The following is a 23,890-nucleotide window of genomic DNA, read 5'->3' on the forward strand; positions in this document are numbered from 1 at the left end:
ACTTTAACCTATGCCACCTTACTCAAGGGTGTAGCTAACAGATGGTAACAGTATATTATTTGGTTACACACTGGAATAACATCTCTAGTAATCTATTTTTTCAGTGGCTTTAATCTGCAAATAAGTTAGAGACTATTGTTCTCATAGGTTAAATTTAATTTTTTTTCTTATTTACATTTAAAAAAAATTTTGTGGGCATATAGTGTATGTATATATTTATGCCATATATGGCATATTTTGATACAGGCATACAATATGTAATAATTACATCAGGGTAAATGAGGGATTCATCACCTCCAGCATTTTTTCTTTAATTTACAAACAATTCAATTCTACACTTCTATTATTTTAAAATGTACAATTAAATTGTTATTGACTACAGGGTCATTTTATGGTCATAATAAAAAACTTTAATAGTATTTATGTATTTTATGTATATAAGTATACATATGTATACTTTGTTTATACATATGTTTTATGTATACTTTATGTATATAAGTATACATAAAATCCATACATATCTGAGATCTAAATATTTTTAAAATCTTGTTACATATTTTTCTTTGAACATGTCAACACTCTGCCTGCAAAAACATACAGATTTTTAGTTTTAAGTAGGATTAAATATATACATATATTACTCTGAAGACAAACATGAGGTGTAAAAACATTATGCAGTGTGTTTGTGTAACTATGAGTTTGTACCTGTTTTCAGAAGAATACAACAATATTAGAACAAAACAAATTATTTTAATAATATGACTAATTTACTGGAAAACTTAAAACCTTAATTTGCCTAGGCAATAATCTGTCGTGATTAATTTCCCAGATGTTCTTTGAGCTTCTCATATTTTGACTTCAGGTCTCTAGCAAGGCTGAGAAAGTTTTCCTTGATTATTACCTCAAAAATGTTGTCCAAACTTTTAAATTTCTTTTCTTCTCCAGGAAAGCCAATTATTCTCAGGTTTGGTTGTTTAACATAATCCCAAACTTCTTGGAGGCTTTATTCTTTTTAAATTATCTTTTCTTTGTTTTTGTTGGATTGGGTTGATTGGAAAACGTTGTCTTTGAGCTCTGAAGTTGTTTGTTCTGCTTGTTTAATTTTATTGCTGAGACTTTTCAGGACATTTTGCATTTCTCAAAGTGTGTCCTTTATTTCCCAAAGTTGTGATTGTTTTTTATGTTTGCTATCTATTTCACCGAAGATTTCTCCCCTCATTTCTTGTATTGTTTCAAATTATTTTAAATTGGATTTCACATTTCTCTGGTGCCTCCTTGATTAACTTAATAATTGACCTTCTGAATTCTTTTTCACGTAAATCAGGGATTTCTTCCTGGTTTGAATTCATTCCTGGTGAGCAAGTGTAATTTTTGGAGGGTGTTAAAGAACTTTGTTTACTCATATTACCAGAGTTGTTTTTCTGGTCTCTTCTCAGTTTGGTAGGCAATATCAGAGGCGAATCTGGGGCTCAAGACTGCTGTTCAGATTTTTTTGTCCCGCAGGGTGTTCCCTTGATGTAGTACTCTGCCACTTTTCCTAGGGATGTGGCTTTCTTAGAGCTGAGCTGTAGTGATTGTTATTTCTTTTCTCGATCTAGCAACTTAACAGAACTACTAGGCTGAGGGCGGGTACTGGGACTTGTCTGCACAGAGTCCTTTGAAGTGAACCATCTTCAGGTCTCTCAGCCATGGATACCAGCACCTGCTTTAGTGGAGGTGGCACGGGAGTAAAATGGACTCTGTGATGTTTCTTAATTTTGGTTGTTTAATGTACTATTTTTGTGCTGTTTGACTTCCTGACAAAAGGTGGTGCTTTCAAGACAGCATCAGCTGTGGTAGTAAAAGGAGGATCAGGCAGAGGAGAGGCCCCAGAACTCCCAAGAGAATACCTTCTCTGTCTTCAGCTACCAAGGTGGGTAGGGAAGGACCGTCAGGTGGGGGCAGGGTTAGGCATATCTGAGCTCAGATAGTCCTTGGGCAGGGCTTGCTGCGGCTACTACGTGGGATGGGGGTGTGGTTTTCAGGGCAACAAAGTTATGCTCCCAGGAGGATTATGGCTGCCTCTGCTGTGTCATGCACGTTGCCAGAGAAGTGGGGGCAAGTCAGCAGTTACAGGCCTCACCCAGCTTCCGTACAACCCAAAAGGTCTGTCTCACTCTCACCATGCCACCCCCAACAGCACCGAGTCTGTTTCCAGGCAGTGGGTAACCAGGGCTGAGAACTTGCCACAGGCTACTAGCCTTCCAACTGAGAAAGCAAGCAGGACTTTCACACCTTACCACCTGTCAGGTCTGCCCCTCCGATTCACATCCTTCCCGTGTTCTGGCCGGGAGACTTTGGGTCCAGTTGGAATTGTTACAAAGTTCGGCTGGAGGTTTTCTTCTCCCGGTGGTCTTTTCCCAGTGCCTCTGGCATCCCTTCCCAAGGACTCCTGTAAAATATGTCAGAACTGGGTTTTCTGGGGGACCCAGAGAGCCCACAGGTCTTTTCTGGCCGCTGCTTCTACTCCTGGATTTTGCTCAGCTCTCTAAATTGATTTGGCTCCAGGTAAGGTCAAATTCTTTTTCCGTGATCTAGACCTTCAGATTTTTCAGTGAGGGTGCGTGTTTGGGGGCAAACAATCCCCCTTTCTTACTTTCACAGCTTGGGCATTCACAGTATCTGGGCAGTCTCCCAGGCCCTGCAGGAGCAATCTGCTTTTTTCAGCGGGTTTGTGGATTTTCTTGGCTTTTCTGGTATATTTCTGCAGTAGTTCTGGAGGAAGAATTCATGATGCCAGTCTCAACACGCTGCTCTGTGTCTGAGTGGATGCTGTGATCTAATTCTGCATTCTATATATGATTTTTCTGTCGAGTCCTGACCTATTTTTTTTCTTGGGGGCTTTTTTAATACATGTAGATACAGGTATAAGATTGGTGGATAAACATACAGAATGGGTCCCCTAGGTATGTTTATACAAACTCCATATATAAATGCGTCTGATAAAAAAGTCTCAGGAAAAAAAGTAAATCTGAGGTTATTTTCCTTCACAACTCCTGTAAACCAGGTGAATTCCGGAAGCTAATTAGCACAGCGCAAGTTAATTCAGTCAGCCAATCCTCTCAGCCCAGATAGATATGGTCAGCCAATTAGCTAAATTGGAAAAGTGAAAGCATCACATTTTGCGATGTTATCAAGCCACATCACAACATGGTTGATGTGAATAATACAGGCATACAGTGAGTATGAGAGTGGTCCTAAAGGCCGGGAGCAGTGGCTCACGCCTGTAATCCCAACACTGTGGGAAGCTGAGGCGGGTGGATCATGAGGTCAGGAGATCGAGACCAACCTAGCAAACCCAGTGAAACCCCGTCTCTACTAAAAATACAAAAACTTGGCGGGCGTGGTGGCGGGCGCCTGCAGTCCCAGCTACTCTGGAGGCTGAGGCAGGAGAATGGCGTGAACCCTGGAGGCGGAGCTTGCAGTGAGCCGAGATCGCGCCACTGAACTCCAGACTGGGAGAGAGAGCGAGCCTCCGTTTCAAAAAAAAAAAAAAAAAAATTATCCAGGCATGGTGGCGCATGCTTACAGTCTCAGCTACTTGGGAGGCTGAGGTAGGAGAATTGCTTGAACCCCGAAGGTGGAGGTTGCAGTGAACCGAGATTGTGCCTCTGCACTTCAGCCTGGGTGGCCGATCAATATGGCCTCAAAAAGCAACAACAACAACAAAAACCCAATAAAACAAATAGGTAATACTGAACATTCACTAAAGTGCTATAGGTGGCTCTTAATTGCCCGGCCAAATCTTTGTGAGGAAGGCTAGGCCCGCTAGTGTCAAATATTTCTGGCAGTTCCTCTCTAGATGAACAGAACCTCAGTGAGCTGGTTTGATGAAACCCAAAATTAAAAACATTCAGGTGCCAGGTTATCAAGGAAATATTTAAATTTATGGAAAAAGTGACGTGGTGTGTTGTTTGGGTTGAATAAATCTTCACTGAGCTAAGTGACTGACTGGATTTACCTCACCTGTAGGTAAAGATAATGGGAATCACCTGCGACGAATTTTATTTTATAGGCTTGTTACTGTACATATATACATAGACATAAAATAGGTGGATAAACATATACACACAAAATAAATCACACGGGTATGTCTACGTAATATTCATCTGTGTATAGGTCTTCAAAGAAAGCCTCAGAAAAAAGTAGGTTAAAGGTCATCTTTGTATTCTACTCCAGAAGCCAAAATAAATTCAGTAAGCTGATTAGCAGAACCAAGGTGGATCCAATCGGCCAATTATCTAAATAACAATTGTGGATTTATCAAGGTAGGACCCAAACGGTGGGTGTGAGTAGAACAGGCACACACTGAGAAGAAATGCAAGGGCCGGGCACTGTGGCTCACATCTGTAATCCCAGCATTTCAGGAGGCTGAGGTGGGCAGATTGCAAGGTCAAGTAATCAAGACCATCCTGGCCAACATGTTGAAACCCCGTCTCTACTAAAAATAGAAAAATTAGCCGGACGTGGTGGCACATGCCTGTAGTCCCAGCTTCTCGGGAGGCTGAGGCAGGAGAATCACTTGAACCCGGGAGGCAGAGGTTGTAGTGAGCTGACATCACACCACTGCAATCCAGCCTGGCGACAGAGCAAGACTCTGTCTCAAAAAAAAAAAAAAAAAAAAGGAACTTTCATATGTGTATACATTTATCTGCCCTTTAAACAATATCTAGAGTATTACACAAATAAAAATATGCTCCAACATCCTGCCGCATTTAACATATATTGTTAAAGAAGCATTTTTTCTTGTTTCTTGCTTTTGGGAGATAAAAATGCACTAAGGTGATGGAAGTCATTCATTGCCATGTCAATGTTGACCCTTCTCTTTCTGTTGCACATGGGGCCAAAGTTGAACCAGCCTCAGTCCAAAGTTTCTCACTAAAATTCGAGAGCATTTATTCTTTCTCATTAAGACTTTCATCAAGACAGGGACTCTTGTTTATTTCCATGAGCATGTGATATGAAAACACACTCTTTTTGTCTTTGTGGCTAAAATAGGGTCTCTAGGTTCTTATTAGAAGATAGACTGTCATACTGAAGGCAAATATAATGGTACCTGTTACCTGGCTGCATTTCAAATAGGTGATAGTAACACTGCACTGAACCACCAAAGATGGTTCTTTTTGGCCAGGCCAAAGCTCCTTGTGAAAAAGGTTAGGCTCACTGGTATCAGGCCTGTCTGAATGTTTCTAGCTGGATGGACACAATCCCATGGGCTAGTTTGATGAGACTGAGTTGAAAACACCTTGGTGCTGTGTAATGAGTACATTTTTACATTAAAAAAGCAAGATTTGAGGCTGGGTGTGGTGGCACATGCCTGTAATCCCAGAACTTTGGGAGGCCGAGGCGGGCAAACCATGAGGTCAGGAGTTCGAGACCAGCCTGGCCAACATGGTGAAACCCCATCTCTACTAAAAATATAAAAATTAGCTGGGTGTGATGGTGGGTGCCTGTAATCCCAGCTACTCTGGGGGCTGGGGCAGGAGAATCATTCGAACCTGGGACGCAGAGGTTACAGTAAGCCAAGATTGTGCCATTGCACTCCAACCTGGGTGACAGGTTAAGACTCTGTCTCAAAAAGCATGATTTGGTGTATGGTTTGATTTTGATAAATTTTCACTAAGCTATTGGTTGATTGAATTTACCTGGACTGAATGGGAAAAAAATATCACCTCTGACCTACTCTTGTTGGCTGTCTTTTCTGTACATATAGATATAAGATAGGTGGCTAGATAAACATATACACAGAGAATGGGTAACATAAGTATGTCAACGTAATAACCTTTATTGGATATGTCCTGTAAGGAAGCCTCAGAATAAAAGTAGGTCAGAGGTCATTTTTCTTTCCAGCTTCTGCAGCCCAGGTGAGTTTAATGAGCCACTTAGATCAGCTCAGATTGATATAAGTCGATTAGCTAAATTAGGAAGGTGCAGGCATGCAGGCAGACCCCAAATGGCAAATGTGAATCACATAGACTTACAGTAAGAAAGGAAGCAGAGCCCTGAAATGCTAAACTGGAGCTAGAGTCTAACATGGCTTTGCTGAAAACTTACTTCCCAGACGATGCACTTAAATGTGAAGCTTTGTTGATGTTTAAACATAACATTGTATGGCTGTGTTCCAGTCTGAGATGGCGTGGATCCATATGGGTTAGAGTAGGTTTACATCTGCATCTTCAGTGTAGGCTAGGGAATTTAAAATGTCTTTTGATTAATATCTTTCGTATACATAAATAGTTACATAGGCACGCTCATATAATTATATATGCATATTTATCTACCCATGTATATCTATCTATATATGGATCTATCATTTTTTCCATTTGCGTACAGAATAAAGATATAGGATATAGGAGGTCAAAGGATAAATAAGTATTTGCATTTATAGCAATGTAAAGAAAAACTTCCATAAATCCAAAATCTTACTTGCCCTTTTAATTTTATCCACAATAGTACACAAGTGGAGGTATGCTATGATGTACATCTTGTTGCATTTAACGTTTACAAAAGATTTGGCCTTTGTTGCTCACATCTGTTAGCAGAAAATCCACTAAGGTCATGAGAGTTATATACTGCCAAGTCAAAAATGACCCTTTTTATTCTGGTGAACACGAAAACATGGATAAACTAGTTTCAGCCTAAAGGCCTTAACCCAAATTTGCGAATGAGAAATCATTTTTTAAAAAGCTTCCTTCAATTTTAGGGCTCTTGTTTTTGAATACTTGACACAGAAATAGAATCTTATCTTACTGTTTTGTTGGCTCAAGAAATGACATTTTGGGTAAGAAAATAAAACACGAGGTCTGGGACTTGACTATAGACTGCTATACTGAAAGCGAACTTCAGGGTTTTTTTGGACACTTTTTTCTGTACATTTAAAAACAAATATCTGTAGATAGATAAACATATACACCCAGGTTCACTGCTCACATCTGTAATTCCAGCACATTTGGAGGCCAAGGTGAGTTGATCAGTTGGGGCCCAGAGTTCAAGACCGTGGTCTGGCCACATGGCAATACCCCATCTCTACTAAAAATATGAAACTTAGCCAGGCATGGTGGTGCACACCTGTAATCCCAGCTGCTCATAAGGCACGAGAATCACTTGAACCTGGGAGGAAAAAGTTGCAATGAGTCATGATCACGCCACTGCATTCCACCATGGGTGACAAAGCAAGGCAGTCTCAAAAATAAAAAGATAAACATACACAGAGACACAGGGTCATATAAATATGTGTATGTAATGTCCATTTGTGGCTATGCTTTGTAAGAAACTCACAAATGAAAAGTAAGTCAGAGGTTATGTCCCTACTCATGCCCCTCAAGATAGATGAATACAATCAGTCAATTTTCTCAACCCAGGTAAATACAATCAGGTGATGAGCTCAACCCAAGTGTTTCCAATTAGCCAATTAGCTGAGCCCAGGTCATTCCCATTAGCCAATTAGCTCAGCCCAATTGATTCTATTTAGCCAATCAGCCCAGGCAATTCTAATCAGTAAGTAGCTCAGCCCTGGTGATTCCAATTAGTTCAACCCTGGCAATTTCAATCAGCCCATGAGATCAGCCCAGGTGAATCTAATGGGCCGATTTGCTTAGCCTAAGTTATTCTAACCTGAAAGTTAGCTCATGTGATTTTAACAAGGGAATTAGCTACGTTCTAGTAAATCCAATCAATTAGCTGAAACCTCTTGATTTCAATCAGCCAATTAGCTCAGTTCAGAAATATCCAATTGGCCAATTAGCTTAGCTTAGTTTATTCCAATAAGTCAATTAGTTTTGCACAGGTAGATCCAATCAAGAAATTATTCAAATAACAACTGCAGCTTCATCAAGCAGCATGTATAACATGGCTTTGCTGTCAGTTTATTTGCTACTGAAGGTGAAGGTATTTTTATGTTTATATAAACAATATTGAATGGTTATGTTCCATTCTGAAATTCTGTCAAGCTAAAGGAGCTTGGAAGTAATTGTATACTTGCATCATTGGTATATGTTAAGAGATTGAAAATGATCTTTTGGGGAACATTTCTTTTATACATAAATATTTACGAAGACATACTCAATCCTGTAAGTTTTTAAAATCTATTTACTTACGTATGTCTATATCCTGATGTACCAATCTTTGTATTCATATTTGTAAAGAATAGAGATACAGAATGTGGAAGTATTAGTAAATATTGGTACTAATTGTAATATAGAAAGAAACTTTAGTCTGTCTGTGGTGGGTCATACCTGTAGCCCCAGCACTTTGGGAGGCCAAGACTAGTGGATCACCTGAGGTCAGGAGTTTGAGGCCAGCCTGGCCAACATAGTGAAACCCAGTCTCTACTAAAAGTACAAAAAATTAACCAGGCATGGTGGTGGGCGCCTGTAGTCCCAGCTACTACAGAGACTAAGGTAGGAGAATCGCTTGAACCCGGGAGATGGATGTTGTAGTAAGCCGAGATTGTGCCACTGCACTCCAGCATGGGTGACAGAGCAAGACTCTGTCTCAAAAAGAAAAAAAAAAGAGAAACTTTAATAGATATATAAACTTATTTGCTCTATAAACTGTATCTAGAATAATGCACAAATAGAGGTATGCTGTGACATACATTTTGCTGCATTTAACATAAAAGAAAGCATTTGTCCTTTTTATTCACTTCTGTGAAATGGCCATGGAAGTCATTGATTGTCATTGATTGTCATGTCAAAGTTGACCCTTTCTTTATGTTGTAAAGAAAGATAAACCAACTCAAGTCCAATGGCCACCCACATCTGAGAATGCTTATTCTTTCTCGTTAGGACTTCCATCAAGACAGGGTTTTTTTTTTGTTTTGTTTTGTTTTTTATGGCTGGGCACGGTGGCTCATGCCTGTAATCCCAGCACTTTGGGAGGCCAAGGCAGGTGGCTCACCTGATGTCAGGAGTTCTAGACCAGCCTGGCCAACATGGCGAAACCCCATCTCAACTAAAAAAAAAAAAAAAAAAAAAAAAAAAAAAAAAAAAAAAAAAAAAAAAAAAAAAAATTAGCTGGGCATGGTGGCAGGTGCCTGTAATCCCAGCTACTTGGGAGGCTGAGGCAGGAAGGAGAATCTCTTGAACCCAGGAGGCGGAGGTTGCAGTGAGCTGAGATCGCGCCATTGCACTCCAGCCTGGGGGACTTCATCTCAAAAAAAAAAAAAAAAAGAGAGAGAGAGGTTTTTGCTTTATTCCATGAGTGTGTGATGTAAAAGTGCAATCTTATCTTTTTGTCATTGGGGCTGAAGTAGGGTCTTTATGGTAACAGAAAGAAAGTCTAGGTCTCCTTTTAGAAGAAGACCGTGATACTGAAAGCAAATATAACAGTACACAGTGTCTGGCCAAATTTCTGTTAAGCAAGAGCGAACATGCAGTGAGGTGCCAAATGTGACTCTTGTTGACTAGGCCAAAGTTTTTTTGTGTGTAAGGAAGGCTAGGCTCACTGGTGTCAGGCATTTTTAAATTTCCTAGCTGGATGGACAGAATCCCAATGGGCTGGTTTGGTGAGAGACAGAATTAAAAGAACCTAGGTTCCAGGTAAGTAGGACATCTTCACACTTATCAAAAAAATGTGATGTGGTGTGTAGCTTGAATCAAACAAAAGTTATTGAACAAATTGGCTGATTAGATTTATCTGGCCTGGAGGAAAAGAAAATGCAAATGACCTCTAACATAGTTTATGTTAGGGTTTCTTTTTGTACATGTAAACATAGATATAAGATAGATTGACAAACATATAAACACAGAATAGATTACATGGGTCCATCTACAAAATGTCCATTTATGCATCTGTCCTGTAAAAAACCCTTCAGAATAAAAGTAGGTCAGAGGTGGTCTTACTTTTCTATCCCTGCAGCCCAGAATTCAATAAGACAATTTGCTCAGCCCACGTGATTGCAATAAGCCAATTAGCTCAGCTCAGGTGAACATAATCAGCCAATTAGCCAAATTGGAACAGTAAAGGCATCTAGGTAGGCCAAAATGATGACTGTGAATAACACAGGCATACCGTGAGAAAAAAGCAGGGTCTTGAAATGCTAACGTGAGCTCAAAAGCTTACAAGGCAGTTCTGAAAGCTTACTCTCCAGGGCATGCCCGTAAATGTGAAGTTTTGTTGCTCTTATCCTTATTGTTCTTATCTGTGAGAAGAGTATTTATTAAAGCCCAAAGAGGTTTTTATTGTTAAGTTAAAAATGTTCCTATTGGGTGGCTGAGGCAGGAGAGTAGCTTGAACCCGGGCGGCAGAGGTTGCAGTGAGCAATGGCGCCACTGCACTCCAGCCTGGGTGACAGTGTGAGACTCTGTCTCAAAAAAAAAAAAAAAAAAAAAAAAAAGTTTCTATTGATTCTGGTGAACATGGAACCAGAGATAAACTAGCCTCAGCTTAAAGGCCCTCACCCACTTTTAAATATGCACTTAAGCCATGGGAGTCACTCATTGCCATGTCAATGTTGATCCTTCATTTTATGTTGTATATAGGACCAGAGATAAACCAATCCCAGGATAAAGACCCTCACCTCAATTTCAGAATGCTCATTCTTTCTCACTGGGGCTTCCATCAAGATGAATTCTTGTTTTCTTCATGAACGTGTAATGTAAATGTGCACTGTTGTCAACTACTCTGTTGCTGATGTAGGGTGTCTATGGTAATGGGAAAATGTCTAGGTCTCTTTAGAAGATAGACTTTGATACTGAACGTAATTATAACAGTACATGGTACCTGGCCACATTTCAACCAGGTGATAGTGAATGTTCACTGAAGTGCCAAAAATGGCTATTATTGCCCAGGTCAAATTTGCTTTGTGATGAAGGCTAGGCACACTCGTGTCAGGCATACCTGGCTGTTTCTAGCTGAATGGACAGAACCCCACTGAAGTGATTTAATGGAATATACAATTACTACAGGGTTTCAGGTAACAAAAGCAGTTTCACATTTATGAAAAAAAGTGATGTGTACAGCTCAGACTGAATACAACTTAACTGAACTAATTTGCTAATCATATTTGAATGGCCTGGAGGAAAAGAAAATGGAAATGAACTCTGACCTAGTTAACTTTGGAACCTTTATTCTGTACATACCTATATAGATATATAAAGCAGCTGCATAAACATATGCACAGCATAAGTTCCATGGGTATGTCTATGTAATAGTCATTTGTCCATGTGTCCTGTAAAAAAAAAAAGCATCAGAAGAAAAGTAGACTAGAGGTCATCTCCTTTATTACACTTGCAGTGCAGGTGAATTCAGTAAGCCAATTAGCTCAGCACAGGTGACAGCAGTAAACCAATAAACTCAGCTCGGGTTAATATAAGCACCCAATTATCTAAACTGGGAAGTGGAGGCATCAAGGCAGGCTCAAACTAGCAGATGTGAATAACACAGGCATACAGATAGAAGAAAAGCAGGTGCCTAAAGTGGTAAGCTACACATAAAGACTTATAAGGCAGTACTAAAACTTTATTTCCCAGGTGGTGACCATAAACATTAAGTTTTGTTGATATTTATAAATAACATTGTGTGGCTGTGTTTCACTCCATAATTGTATGTAACCATCTAGGTGAAAAATATGTCTTCATCTTTGTTTCCAGGATAGGCTGAAGAATTGAAAATGTCACTTGAACATTTTTTGTATACATAAACATTTTCATAGACAAACTAATATAATGCTGCATGTATGTGTTAAAATATTTCTCTACCTATGTATATCTATAATCATCTATCTAGCATTCTGTCCATATTCATGGAGAATAAAAAATATAGAAGGTCAAGGTATTGATAGGTAGTTGTACTGAGGGTAGTATTAAAAAAAAATTTGGGCCAGGGACGGTGGCTCACGCCTGTAATCCCAGCACTTTGGGAGGCCAAGGCAGGCAAATCATGAAGTTAGGAGTTTGAGACCAGCCTGACAAACATGGAGAAACCCCATCTCTACTAAAAATACAAAAAGCTGGGTGTGGTGGTGGGCACCTGTAATCCCAGCTACTCAGGAGGCTGAGGCAGGAGAAACGTTTGAACCTGGAAGGCAGAAGTTGCAGTGAGCCGAGATTGCACCATTGCACTCCCACCTGGGTGACAGGATGAGCCTCCATCTCAACAAAAAAAGGAAAAAAAAAAAAACTTTCATACATGTAAAATCTTATTTGCAAATTAAACTGTATCCACAAGAATATACAAGTGGAGGTATACTCTGAAATATATCTTTATTTATTTAATATATACAAAGAAAGGATTGTTCCTTGTTGCTCTTATTTGTGACCAGAAAATTCTCTAAAGCCATAAAATTATTCATTGTTAAGAATATTTTTCATTCTGATGAACAAAAGACCAGAGATAAAGTAGACTCAGCTTAAAAAATGGAAATGATGTCAGACCTAATTTTCATTTAGGAGCTATTTTTTGTACATATGAATATAAGAGGTAAATATTTACAAAATGATTCACCTGGGTATGTCCACATAATGTTCATTTATGCATCTGTCTTGTAAAAAACCTCAGGAAAAAAAAGAACATCAGACTGGGCGCAGTGGTTCACGCCTGTGATCCCAGCTCTTTGGGAGGCTGAGGCAGGTAGATCATCTGAGGTCAAGAGATCGAGGCCAGCCTAGCCAACATGCTGAAACCCAGTCTTCACAAAAGTACAAAAATTAGCCGAGCGTGGTGGCGTGTGCCTGTAATGCCAGCTACTGGGGAGGGTGAGGCAGGAGAATCACTTGAACCTGGAAGGCAGAGGTTGCAGTGAGCCAAGATCCCAACACTGCACTCCAGCCTGGGCGACAGATAAGACTCCATTAAAAAAAAAAAAAAGGTAGGTCAGTGGTCATCATTTTTCCCCCCTGATGCCCAGGTGAATTCAATAAGCCAATTAGCACAACCCAGATGATAACGATAAGCCAGTTAGCTTAGCTTGGGAGGATATAATGAGCCAATTACCCAAATTGGAAAATAGAGAAATCAAGGCAGGCCCAAAATCGTGGATGTGAAAAATACATGCATACCAGGAGAAAAAATGCAGGGTTCTGAAATTCTAAGCTGGATACAAAGACTTAAATGGTAGTACTAAAAATGTATTTCCCAGGCCATGCCTATAAATGTGAAGGTTTGTTGATGTCTACACATAACATTGTTTGGGTGTGTTCAGGGTGTGTTCAAGTCTTCGATGGTATAGAGACATATAGATGAGAAGTAAGCTTTCATCTTTGTCCTCAAAATTGGCTGATGTATTGAAAATGTCTTTTGAATAACATCTTTTGTATACATAAATATTTACATAAAAAACATAATTCTCTTCATATTTGTTTATCAGTCTACCTATGTATTACTGTATCTGGATGTCAAGAATGCTATTTTTTATGCTGGTGAGGACAGGACCAGAAATAAACTAGCCTCAGCTTAAAGACCCTCACCCAATGTTAAAAATGCTGAATAAGGCCAGGCGCAGTGGCTGACATCTGGAATCCCAGCACTGTGGGAGGCCAAGGTGGGCAGATCACCTGAGTTCAGGAGTTCAAGATGAGCCCGGCCAACTATGCTGGAAACAGTAAAACTTTATCAGCCCTTAGTACATAACTAATATAAGTTACCAGGTTTTAAAGTTTAAAATTGCTAAGTTACCATTATAACATGTAATCGAAACCACTAAAAATGAATTTACATGCCAGTTGTGTAAGAACAAGTAAAATATGTTTCAGTAAAAGATTATAAAAGGGATGAAAGTTTACATTTTTGCCTAGGTTTAAAGGATTATTTTGAATTAGATAAGATAAAGCTGACGGATGACCAGGCATGGTGGTTCATGCCTGTAATCACAGCACTTTGGGAGGCCGAGGCGGGTGGATCACCTGAGGTCAGGAGTTCAAGACCATCTTGACCAACATGGAGAAACCCTGTCTCTACTAAAAATACAAAATTAGCCGGGTGTGGTGGGGCATGCCTGTAATCCCAGCTACTTGGGAGGCTGAGGCAGGAGAATTGCTTGAAACCAGGAGGTGGAGGTTTTGGTGAGTCAAGATCACGCCATTGCGCTCCAGCCTGGGCAACAAGAGCAAAACTCCATCTCAAAAAAACAAACTGACGGTTTAAACAAATTGTGGATGAACTGTAAAAATTAACATTGCAAAAGAAATTCTGTGCATGAACATACTGACTAAATTCAAAAGGGTATTATATACTTGTTATTCCATAAATTCTGCATTGAACTAAAAGAAAAACGTTTCCGTAAGGTACTACTCTGTGCTTTAGCAAATTTATAAAGGATTACAAAACATTGATAAGAATCTTACCTTATGGTCAAACTAAGATTGAATACAATTGTCTATATAGTTTCATTAGAAAATTAGATTTGATATTAGTAGTAGACTACTGGAAGAGTAAAACTTGGCTTTCTCTTCCTTGTACAAGATTTTCATGTAATAGTAAAAGATAATGGCTGGGCACAGTAGCTCATGCCTGTAATCCCAGCACATTGGGAGGCAGAGACGGGTGGATCACCTGAGGTCAGGAGTTCTGGAACAGGAATTAAAAGAAATTAAAGAATGTATAAACAGAAACTCAGTTATATGTAAGAAAATCCAATTCCCCCTGAGAAAGAGAAAGTCTGGAGTCCTTTAAAAATTAACTGCCTGTTTTTCTGTGGCTAGCGAGCCTTACCTCTCCCTTTCCCAGGCATTGTGAAGACCAGGTTTCTCTAACTGCGCAGCTGCAAGGTCACTAGACAGATAAACTCAAGTCGTAAAACATGTTTTTCCTTAAAAAGTGAGAAATGATGTAATGCATGTCTCAATTAATTGAATAACTGTCTTTGTTTCTCACTTCTGTAAATGTTTCCCCCTGCACAGATCTCCCCCACCCCACGAAATGCTTAAAAGGTAACTTAGTTCTTTGTTCAGGGCTCAGTCCTTTGGATGTTAATCCAACTGGGCCGGTGCACCTAAATAATAAATATCCTCCTCAACCCCTCAGTCTCTCTGATTCCATAAAATATCTTGCCACAGTTCAAGACCAGACTGCCCAAGAGCGAAACCCAGTCTCTACTAAAAATACAAAAATTAGCTGGGCATGGTTGTGTGTGCCTGTGGACCCAGCTACTCAAGAGGCTGAGGTGAGAGGATTGCTTGTACCTGGGAGGTGGAGGTTGCAGTGAGCTGAAATTGTACCACTGTGCTCCAGCCTGGGTAACAGAGTAAAACTGTCTGGGGAAAAAAAAAAAAAAAAGAAAAATTATTGAAACATTTCTGTTTGCCTTGCAGGTAGACTGCCAAAGACAAAAGACAAATTATTTAGAAAGCTAAGTCTTCCCTCTTTATCAGTAAAGGCTTTTGCCTTGTTTTAAAATTTTCAAGTTATCATTTTGGCAAAATAAATAACTTATAGTAACTTGAAATTGTATTTCATAATATCAAGTATTTAAAACCTCTAATATTTGACAGGCTTCCCAAAATCAAATTTCAGCTTCAAGGTTGTCTTTCCTGACCCCTAGTTTTTGGATGCTTCAGTGATACAGAGAACCCCTGGAGCATCCAGAAGAGAGAAAATCAGAATTATTTGACATGTTTAGGTACATGGAATTGCCAAAATAGTTTAATCTTCTTCACATAATTTAGTGAATGATATTAATGTGTATTTCAAAATTATATGGGATTTCTAGAATTCTAATGTCTAAATATATGCTATCAATCACAATTGAGGTTGTTATGTTGTAAAACACAAATAACAAAATTTATTTGTCAATTGTGGTTTTTATGGTTTGTTTGTTTTTTGAGATGGAGTCTCATTCTGTTACCCAGGCTGGAGTGCAGTGGCACAATTTCAGCTCACTTCAATATCCATCACCTGGGTTCAAGCCATTCTTTTGCCTGAGGCTCTCAAGTAGCTGGGATTACAGGTGCCCACAGCTATACTTGGCTAATTTTTGTATTTTTAGTGGAAACAGAGTTTCACCATGTAGGCCAGGCTGGTCTCAAACTCTTGACCTCAGATGATCTGTCTGCCTCAGCCTCCCAAAGTGCTGGGATATAGGCATGAACCACCATGCCTGGCCTCAGTTGTGTTTTGGACTATATCCTGGACATGTTGTCATTCACAGACAATTGTTTTCTTGTGTTCATCTTTTTCAAAAGATGGCTTATAATCAGCTATAGGACTTTAACAGGTGCTCTCAAATACAGGTTCCTGATAACTTTAGAGACTGTGACATTGAAATAAAGGAAAAACATACAGAACTCATGAAGAGCTAAAGTGTTGATGAGTATCAAGCAGAACAAAAGTTAGCTCAATGGACTAAACTAATAGGAAATTGAAGTAATTTTTTTTTCAGCTTTTTGCTTCAAACATTGCTATTTTTAATTTTGTTTTCCAAAATCAAGGAAACTTAACCTTGAGTTATTTACAGCCTTTAATAATTGAGTATACTCCTGTGAACAAAATTTGGAGCATATTTGTTTTTCTCTGGCTAGTTTCTACAGAATTTGGAAACTTATCTGTGAGTGTTCTTAACTTATGGTAATATGGTTGTTTGCATCAGTGCAGTAAGAATCCATTTTCTTTTGCAACAGGGTGCAATTGGAGAAACTGGTTGTTTTACCAAGGCTGGAAAAATTATGCTTCCCTTTAAGGAATAAGGCTCAACTTGCAGAGTCAATAAAAGCTCTTTGAGCAAACTGGTCTCATACGTGTCTACACAGTACCTGTACAGGGTTCCTAACATGTGGTGAGTAAAAAATGTCACTTTGTAACAGGCCCAGGAACCCCATATACTTGGGACCTAAAGAAGAAAGGAATTCACCCAATTCATCAGTATTTGAGAGTACAAACCCAGGAGGGGGCTTGGCTTTAAAAAGTTCTATCATAGATTCCTTGTAGAGCAAAGTTCCATCAAAGTGAATTTTAATAGCCTATTTAAAAATAATTATTCTTCCTGCACTTTATACAAACAATCAGGCCAAGTATAAGACTAAATTTTATTTTGCAAACAAGTCAGTCCTATCATGACGGACTCATTTTGTTTTTAACAAAAATGAGAACTGGAGAGAAAAATTATGTTTCCAAACTTATATACTTGTCATTAAATTATAGTCTCATTAGTTTTTAAGTTTTTCCTTGCAATTTAGACTAACCCTGTTTATTCCTGTGAATCAAACAGTGATCTCCAGCTACAGTGCAGAAGAAACAGAATGGAATGGTTAATGTAACAATCTGGATCCACATTTCAGTTCTGGGCAATTATCCTGCAAATCCTGTCAGGTGATAGGAGTAACTAGGGTGCCCATAATCTGGAGGTTAATAATTAGAGCAATGGAGCTCACCAAATCCAAGCCCCATGTGCCCAAATCTTAGCAGGCATAACTATAGCCACCTCTTATCTGGGTGTGTCAGCAGCCTTAGGATTTTTGTGCTGTCATTACCCTCTTGTTTCATTTTAATACATGTCCTCCAATAACCCAGTTTGTCTTTTCTTGCATTCAGGCCATTAAACTCCAGTCATGCAACTGGAGCCTCAGCTGATGGCCACCTTTTTCTGGAGACCCTTACATAGGCCTCTGAGGGAGATCTGACTGCCGACTTGCCAAAACAGTGCCCCCTGTCGCAGAGAGCAGTTAAGATTAGTCATCATTCTTATCACTATCTTTATTCCAATGGCAGTTAGATGTACTTCTTTAGCTTAACATCAGCATAATGTAGGAATAAAATCTTAAAAAATTTAAGCAAATGAAAACCTACACCAGAAAAAAAAAAAACCTAACATCCACAAATGCATACATATTGATCTTTGTGTTGGCAGAGTCTGAAGCAGAACATTGGGTGAAGTTGATGCAGTTATTTTGACCACATTGGCATATTGATAAAATTATTTATATTTGAGTAAAATATGTCTACATCCTATAAATACTGCTTTGTACTGTCAATAATAAATGTAAAATCTCTATCCTTAAGAGGATTCTAATTCTCAACTCACTATATATAGAAACCCATTCCTCTGGTTCCTCCAAACTGAAGCCTCATAAAGGCTCAAATATAGAGTGAGAGGGATTCAACAACAGAGCATGTGAAACAAAAAGGATGAGGTAGGATGGTCGGCCCTAAGGCCCAGATTGCCTTGGGGACCCCAATATAATAATATCAACTATTAAGCTCACTAGCTAAAAATAAACATAAAAAGCTGAAAATGCCATGGCTTAAATTTGATGGGACTGAGTCTCTAGAATTGTAGACAGTATACTAAAAGAATTGAGCCAGAATGACGTCTCTAAGGATTATTAAAGAGAATGTTTAAAAGCACGTAAGTATTTGTTCCAAATCTCATTACAGTAGCAATATTCTTTTCTGTAATGTCAGCTTCCCCAAGCTAGGGATGCCATAGACTAAGACAAGTGCCTAATATGTTGCAGGCAATTATTTTCTACATTTAATGAACTTGCAATAAATTTGTAAAAGTTATTGGCCTGTTTCACGTATAAATCTCACTGAAAGGCACTATCCAGTAGCTATTTTTCTGAGTCATTTTTGGGATTTTCTGTTGCTTGATTCCCAACTAACCTTATTTGAATCTTAGTGATTTCTTTTTTTTTTTTTTTGAGATGGATTTTCGCTCTTGTTGCCCAGGCTGGAGTGCAGTGGTGCGATCTTGGCCCACCGCAACCTCCACCTCCCAGGTTCAAGTGATGCTCCTGCCTCAGCCTCCCAAATAGCTTGGACTATAGGCATGTGATACCACACCTGGCTAACTGTGTATTTTTAGTAGAGTCGGGGTTTCACCATGTTGGTCAGGCTGGTCTCAAACTCCCGAACTCAGGTAATCTGTCTGCCTCAGCCTCCCAAAGTGCTGGGATTACAGATGTGAGCCACCATGCCTGGCCGAATCTTAGTGATTTCTAAAGCCCCATATATAGTAACAGAAAGAGAGCAAAAATGAAGCCAAGTTACCCTAACAGTTCATGTCTAATATATTTTGTTTTCCAAATGAACCAAAAACCACACAAGCTAAACGAAAGTGGGTTTAATATTCAACCTAAGTTCAATGGTAGCAGTCAAAATCATATGCAAAACTTAGCAAAGTCACAATATAGAAACTCTTAGTCTGGTATTCAAAAAAAAATTCTTATTTTGGCATTTTAAAAACAGGATAAATACATTAAATATGACAAAATATACTCAATTATAATAAAATATTTGAAAAATGAATAATTTTATTAATATTTACTATAATATATTTAGACAAAAGTTTCAGTAAAAAATACTTATAGCTACCATGTATGAATTAAAACAGCCCTGGGGGAAATAGTAATTTTTATTAATAGTGAATCCTGAAGTTCCAAGAATGTAAAATAATTTCTCCTGGGCACACACAGCTGATGACCCAGATAAAGTTCACATATGTTTAATTTTAAAATTTTTATTTTCCCAGCCAGGTCCAGTGGCTCACGCCTATAATCCCAGCTCTTTGGGAGGCCCAGGAGAGCAGATCACCTGAGGTCAGGAGTTCGAGACCTGCGTCAACATGGAGAATCCCCGTCTCTACTGAAAATACAAAATTAGCCAGGCATGGTGATGCATGCATGTAATCCCAGGTACTCAGGAGGCTGAGGCAGGAGAATCGCTTGAACCTGGGAGGTGGAGGTGGCAGTGAGCTGATATCGCGCCAGTGTACTCGAGCCTGGGTGACAGAACAAGACTCCATCTCAAAAAAAAAAGTGGAATTTCTCCAAATTGTTTTATCAAGATGTAATATAAATATTATTCCAAATTTCAAATCCACAGATCATTGTGTTGTTTTGCCACATTCAACATTCACACTTAAAAATAGAAGATTCTGCCAGGCTCAGTGGCTCATGCCTGTAATCCCAACACTGTGGGATGCCGAGGCGGGTGGATCACCTGCGGTCAGGAATTTGAGACTAACCTGGCCAACACGGTGAAACCCCAAAACTACTAAAAGCACAAAAATTAGCTGGGCGTGGTGTAATCCCAGCTACTCAGGAGGCTGAGGTGGGAGAATAGCTGGAATCTGCGGGGTGGAGGTCACAGTAAGTTGAGATTGGGCCACTTCACTCCAGCCTGGGAGAGAGAGCGAAACTCCATCTCAAAAACAGAAAAAAAAAAAAAAAAAAGATTCTACACAGAAACATAAGTTGTGCTATAAATATATGACAGGAAATTAAATTTAAAATTGTTCATTTACCATTAACTCTATTTAGAATCTAATTTCTGAAATACTTTTTTTAAACAAATTTTATATTTGCCATGCTTTTTGTAAGAATAAAACATTTTTTTACAAAGAAAAATAAAGCTAACTGATGTAATCTTTTCACTTGTTAACCATGTATGTCTATTCTCTTAATTAACTAATCTGACAGTTTTACTGATACGCAAATTCTTCAGTTAAAACCAATTTTTCACTGCATTAAAAATACCAACTTTCTCATTAGAACCTACAAACTACCATGTAAAATGACAAGGCATGAAGACAACAATGAGAAAACTTTAGTCATAACACAGTAAAAGAGGAAAGACTGTGATGCATATATAGTTGGAACACACATAAGACAAAATTGAAGATCATTAGAAAATAAAAGCAGCAGGCTGGGCGCGGTGGTTCACACCTGTAATCCCAACACTTTAGGAGGCCGAGGCGGGCGGATCACCAGGTCAGGAGATCGAGACCATCCTGACTAACACGGTGAAACCCTGTCTCTACTAAAGATACAAAAAAATTAGCCGGGCGTGGTGGCGGGCGCCTGCAGTCCCAGCTACTCAGGAGGTTGAGGCAGGAGAATGGCGTGAAACCAGGAGGTGAGCTTGCAGTGAGCCGAGATCATGCCACTGCACTCCAGCCTGGGAGACTCCATCTCACACACAAAAAAGAAAAGCAGCAGAATTTGTCTTTAAATTCAGCAAGTCAGTTTTGCAGCCTGAAAATGTCTTCTCCACATGATGAATCAATATTATTTCTTCACCATTGCTTTCCATCACTGACTTGAAGTTACAAACTAACTCCAGCAAAAATATTTATGATTTATTATAAAGCATGTTTTACTCAGAACTGTCATATTTGTTTGCTACATTTATATGTAAAAACATCCTCATGACTTATGAAGTCTCCCTAGTACTTACCAAAGCAAATTAGCTCCCTCAATAGATTTACTTGTGTCAATTATAAAAAGTGAAAGAAACAATAAAGAAAATTAGGCTTATACAGGTTTCTCCAATAAAAATCAAATGTTAAAATATAACAATACACTAATTTTTTAATGACATCTAAAAATCATTTTATGTGTACTCTTAAATTTCATAACAATCATTCTTAAAATCCCTGACCAGCTCACATAATAAGTACTTCATAAAATACAAAACACGAAAATTACAGGTCTAGCCCGTAAAATTACGGGTACCAGACAAGTAAAAACAGAGAATGTGCATAGGGAGATTCTGAACCATAAACCCTAACATTTTACAGCAATGAATTCAACACAATGCACAGAGTATAGATTTGCTTTCAACAGTTTCAAGGTTTTTAGTTTTCTAGTAAGTCACCTTATTAAAAGAATTTGTTTTGTTCCAATATTGCTTTCTCCTTCCGAAAATGGGTACAAACTCATAGTCATACACACACTTACTTCATAATTTTCTTACACCTAAGGTTTATTTTTAGAGTAATACATGTATTTAACTCTATGTAAATCGAAACTAAAAGCCTGTATGTGTTTGCAGGCAGAGAAAACATGTTCAAAGAAAAAGAAGTAACAAATTCTTTTTTTTTTTTTTGAGACGGAGTCTCACTCTGTCGCCCAGGCTGGAGTGCAGTGGCTGGATCTCAGCTCACTGCAAGCTCCGCTCCCCGGGTTTTACGCCATTCTCCTGCCTCAGCCTCTTGAGTAGGTGGGACTACAGGCGCCCGCCACCACGCCGGGCTAGTTTTTTGTATTTTTTTTTTCTTTGCAGAAAACTGTAAAACTTTATTAAGAGAATGCTATCAGTCAAATTTCCAGCATAACAATAATATTCTTGGTTTCAGTCTTCATTTCTCTTGGTGTAAACCTACGGTTGCGCATCACCTGCTTCCAGCACTTTAGTGGGATCAAAAGTGGGCAGAGTCCCCTCCCTGACATCAGGACCATCTCCAGGCTCATCCTCTATCTTAAGCAGAGCCAGTTCCTGTTGAAAAGCTTCCACATCAGGCCCTTGAACAGCAGGTGCTCCTTCATTTTCGATCTCCCCACTAGGTGCAATACCCTGATTTTCAGTTGGTGCTTCTTCTTCTTGACGTTTTTCCTCAGCGAGCTGCTGGACAATCACAGATCCAACTGTTTGGGAAGACTCTTTGTCATTTCCTCTTTCTGAGGATTGGGATCTTGTTCTTCCAGGCTCACTCATATTTCCCACAGCTGCGTCTCAGTCAGCGAGAAAGAATAAAGATGGCGGAAAGAATCAGTTTTTTGTATTTTTTAGTAGAGACGGGGTTTCACCGTGTTAGCCAGGATGGTCTCGGTCTCCCAAAGTGCTGGGATTACAGGCTTGAGCCACCACGCCGGGCCACAAATTCTTTATATATTTATTCAGGACTTAGAAATGTATCAATTTTATTTATACTTCTATATAAATTTTATTATGACCATGAAAATGACCCTGTAGTCAAGAACTGTAAATTTTAAAATAAAGTACTTTTAATATTTTAAAATAACTAATAGTATTTTTGTTATTTTACTAATCAAACCATTTGTAATAAAAAGGATAAATGCTAGAGGTGATGGATGCCTCATTTATCCTGATGTAATTATTATATATTATGTACCTGTACCAAAATATGCCATATATGGCATAAATATATACACATACTATGTAACCACAAAATTAAAAAGAATAAATTTAAGAAAAAAAGGATAAAAATGTAACCTGTGTGAAAAATATTTTTTAACTTATTTGCAATTTGAAGCCATTGGCAGAAGAGATTACTAGAGGTGTTATTCCACTATGTTGCCAAATAGTATATTGTTACCATATTTTACCTACACCCTTGAGTAAGGTGGGTATGTTAAAGTTAGTGGAGTAATAATGCTCCACTGAATGCACAAGTTTTTTTGTTTTTTTGTTTTTTTTTTTTTTTGAGACGGGGTCTTGCTCTTGTTGCCCAGGCTGCACTCCAGTGCAATGGCGTGATCTTGGCTCTCTGCAATCTCTGCCTCCCGGGTTCAAGTGATTCTCTTGCTTCAATCTCCCAAATAGCTGGGATTACAAGCACCCACCACCATGCCTGGCTAAATTTTTGTATTTTTAGTAGAGACAAGGTTTCACCATTTTGGCCAGGCTGGTCTCGAACTCCTGGCCTCAAGTGATCTGCCTGCCTCAGCCTCCCAAAGTGTTGGGATTACAGGCGTGAGCTACTGTGCCCAACCAGAATGTACAATAGTCTTAATGTGGTAAAAGAAAATATTTAATTATAAAGTCCACACATAATCTAAAAATTTTTTAATGTCCTGCATTTTATTACATAAAAGCACAATCAGTAACATTATATGGTACTATTTTAGTTAATTTTAACTTACATTTAACTAAAATTAAAAATGTTTTTCTCTAATAACTTGAAAGAATATTACTCTGAACAGCTACCTCATACATCACTAAGTTAACCACAAAGAGCCTCTTCACTTAGATTCCTATGCATCTTATATTTCAGTGTCCTTACTCTTTTATAGAAGAGGTCATATGTAATTCCCACCTAATAAAGTATCTCTCATATCTCTGATGCAGCAATAGTTAATCACATGCTTTCACAGGTGAATACAACAGAAATGAAGAAATAGCATGAAGTAATTTGAGAGTTGACTTACATCATTATTTACTTTTTAAAAGTTTTATG

The 23,890-nt window shown here is 38.7% G+C and overlaps 1 protein-coding gene and 1 pseudogene across 1 annotated transcript in view; both read right to left on the reverse strand.

The window, feature by feature from the left end:
- Positions 1-22,071: 22,071 nt before the first annotated feature.
- On the reverse strand, positions 22,072-22,559 carry LOC103234281 (putative G antigen family E member 3 pseudogene; annotated as a pseudogene).
- Positions 22,560-23,376: 817 nt separating this feature from the next.
- Positions 23,377-23,890, reverse strand: part of LOC103234280 (zinc finger protein 257) — a 190,295-nt gene continuing 189,781 nt past the window's right edge. The window contains exon 4 of the mRNA XM_073016724.1: positions 23,377-23,425. Coding sequence (XP_072872825.1) covers positions 23,377-23,425 — 49 coding nt within the window. The remainder of the gene's footprint in view (positions 23,426-23,890) is intronic.

This window comes from Chlorocebus sabaeus, chromosome 6 (genome assembly GCF_047675955.1).
Source record: "Chlorocebus sabaeus isolate Y175 chromosome 6, mChlSab1.0.hap1, whole genome shotgun sequence".
NCBI classification, from domain to species: domain Eukaryota; kingdom Metazoa; phylum Chordata; class Mammalia; order Primates; family Cercopithecidae; genus Chlorocebus; species Chlorocebus sabaeus.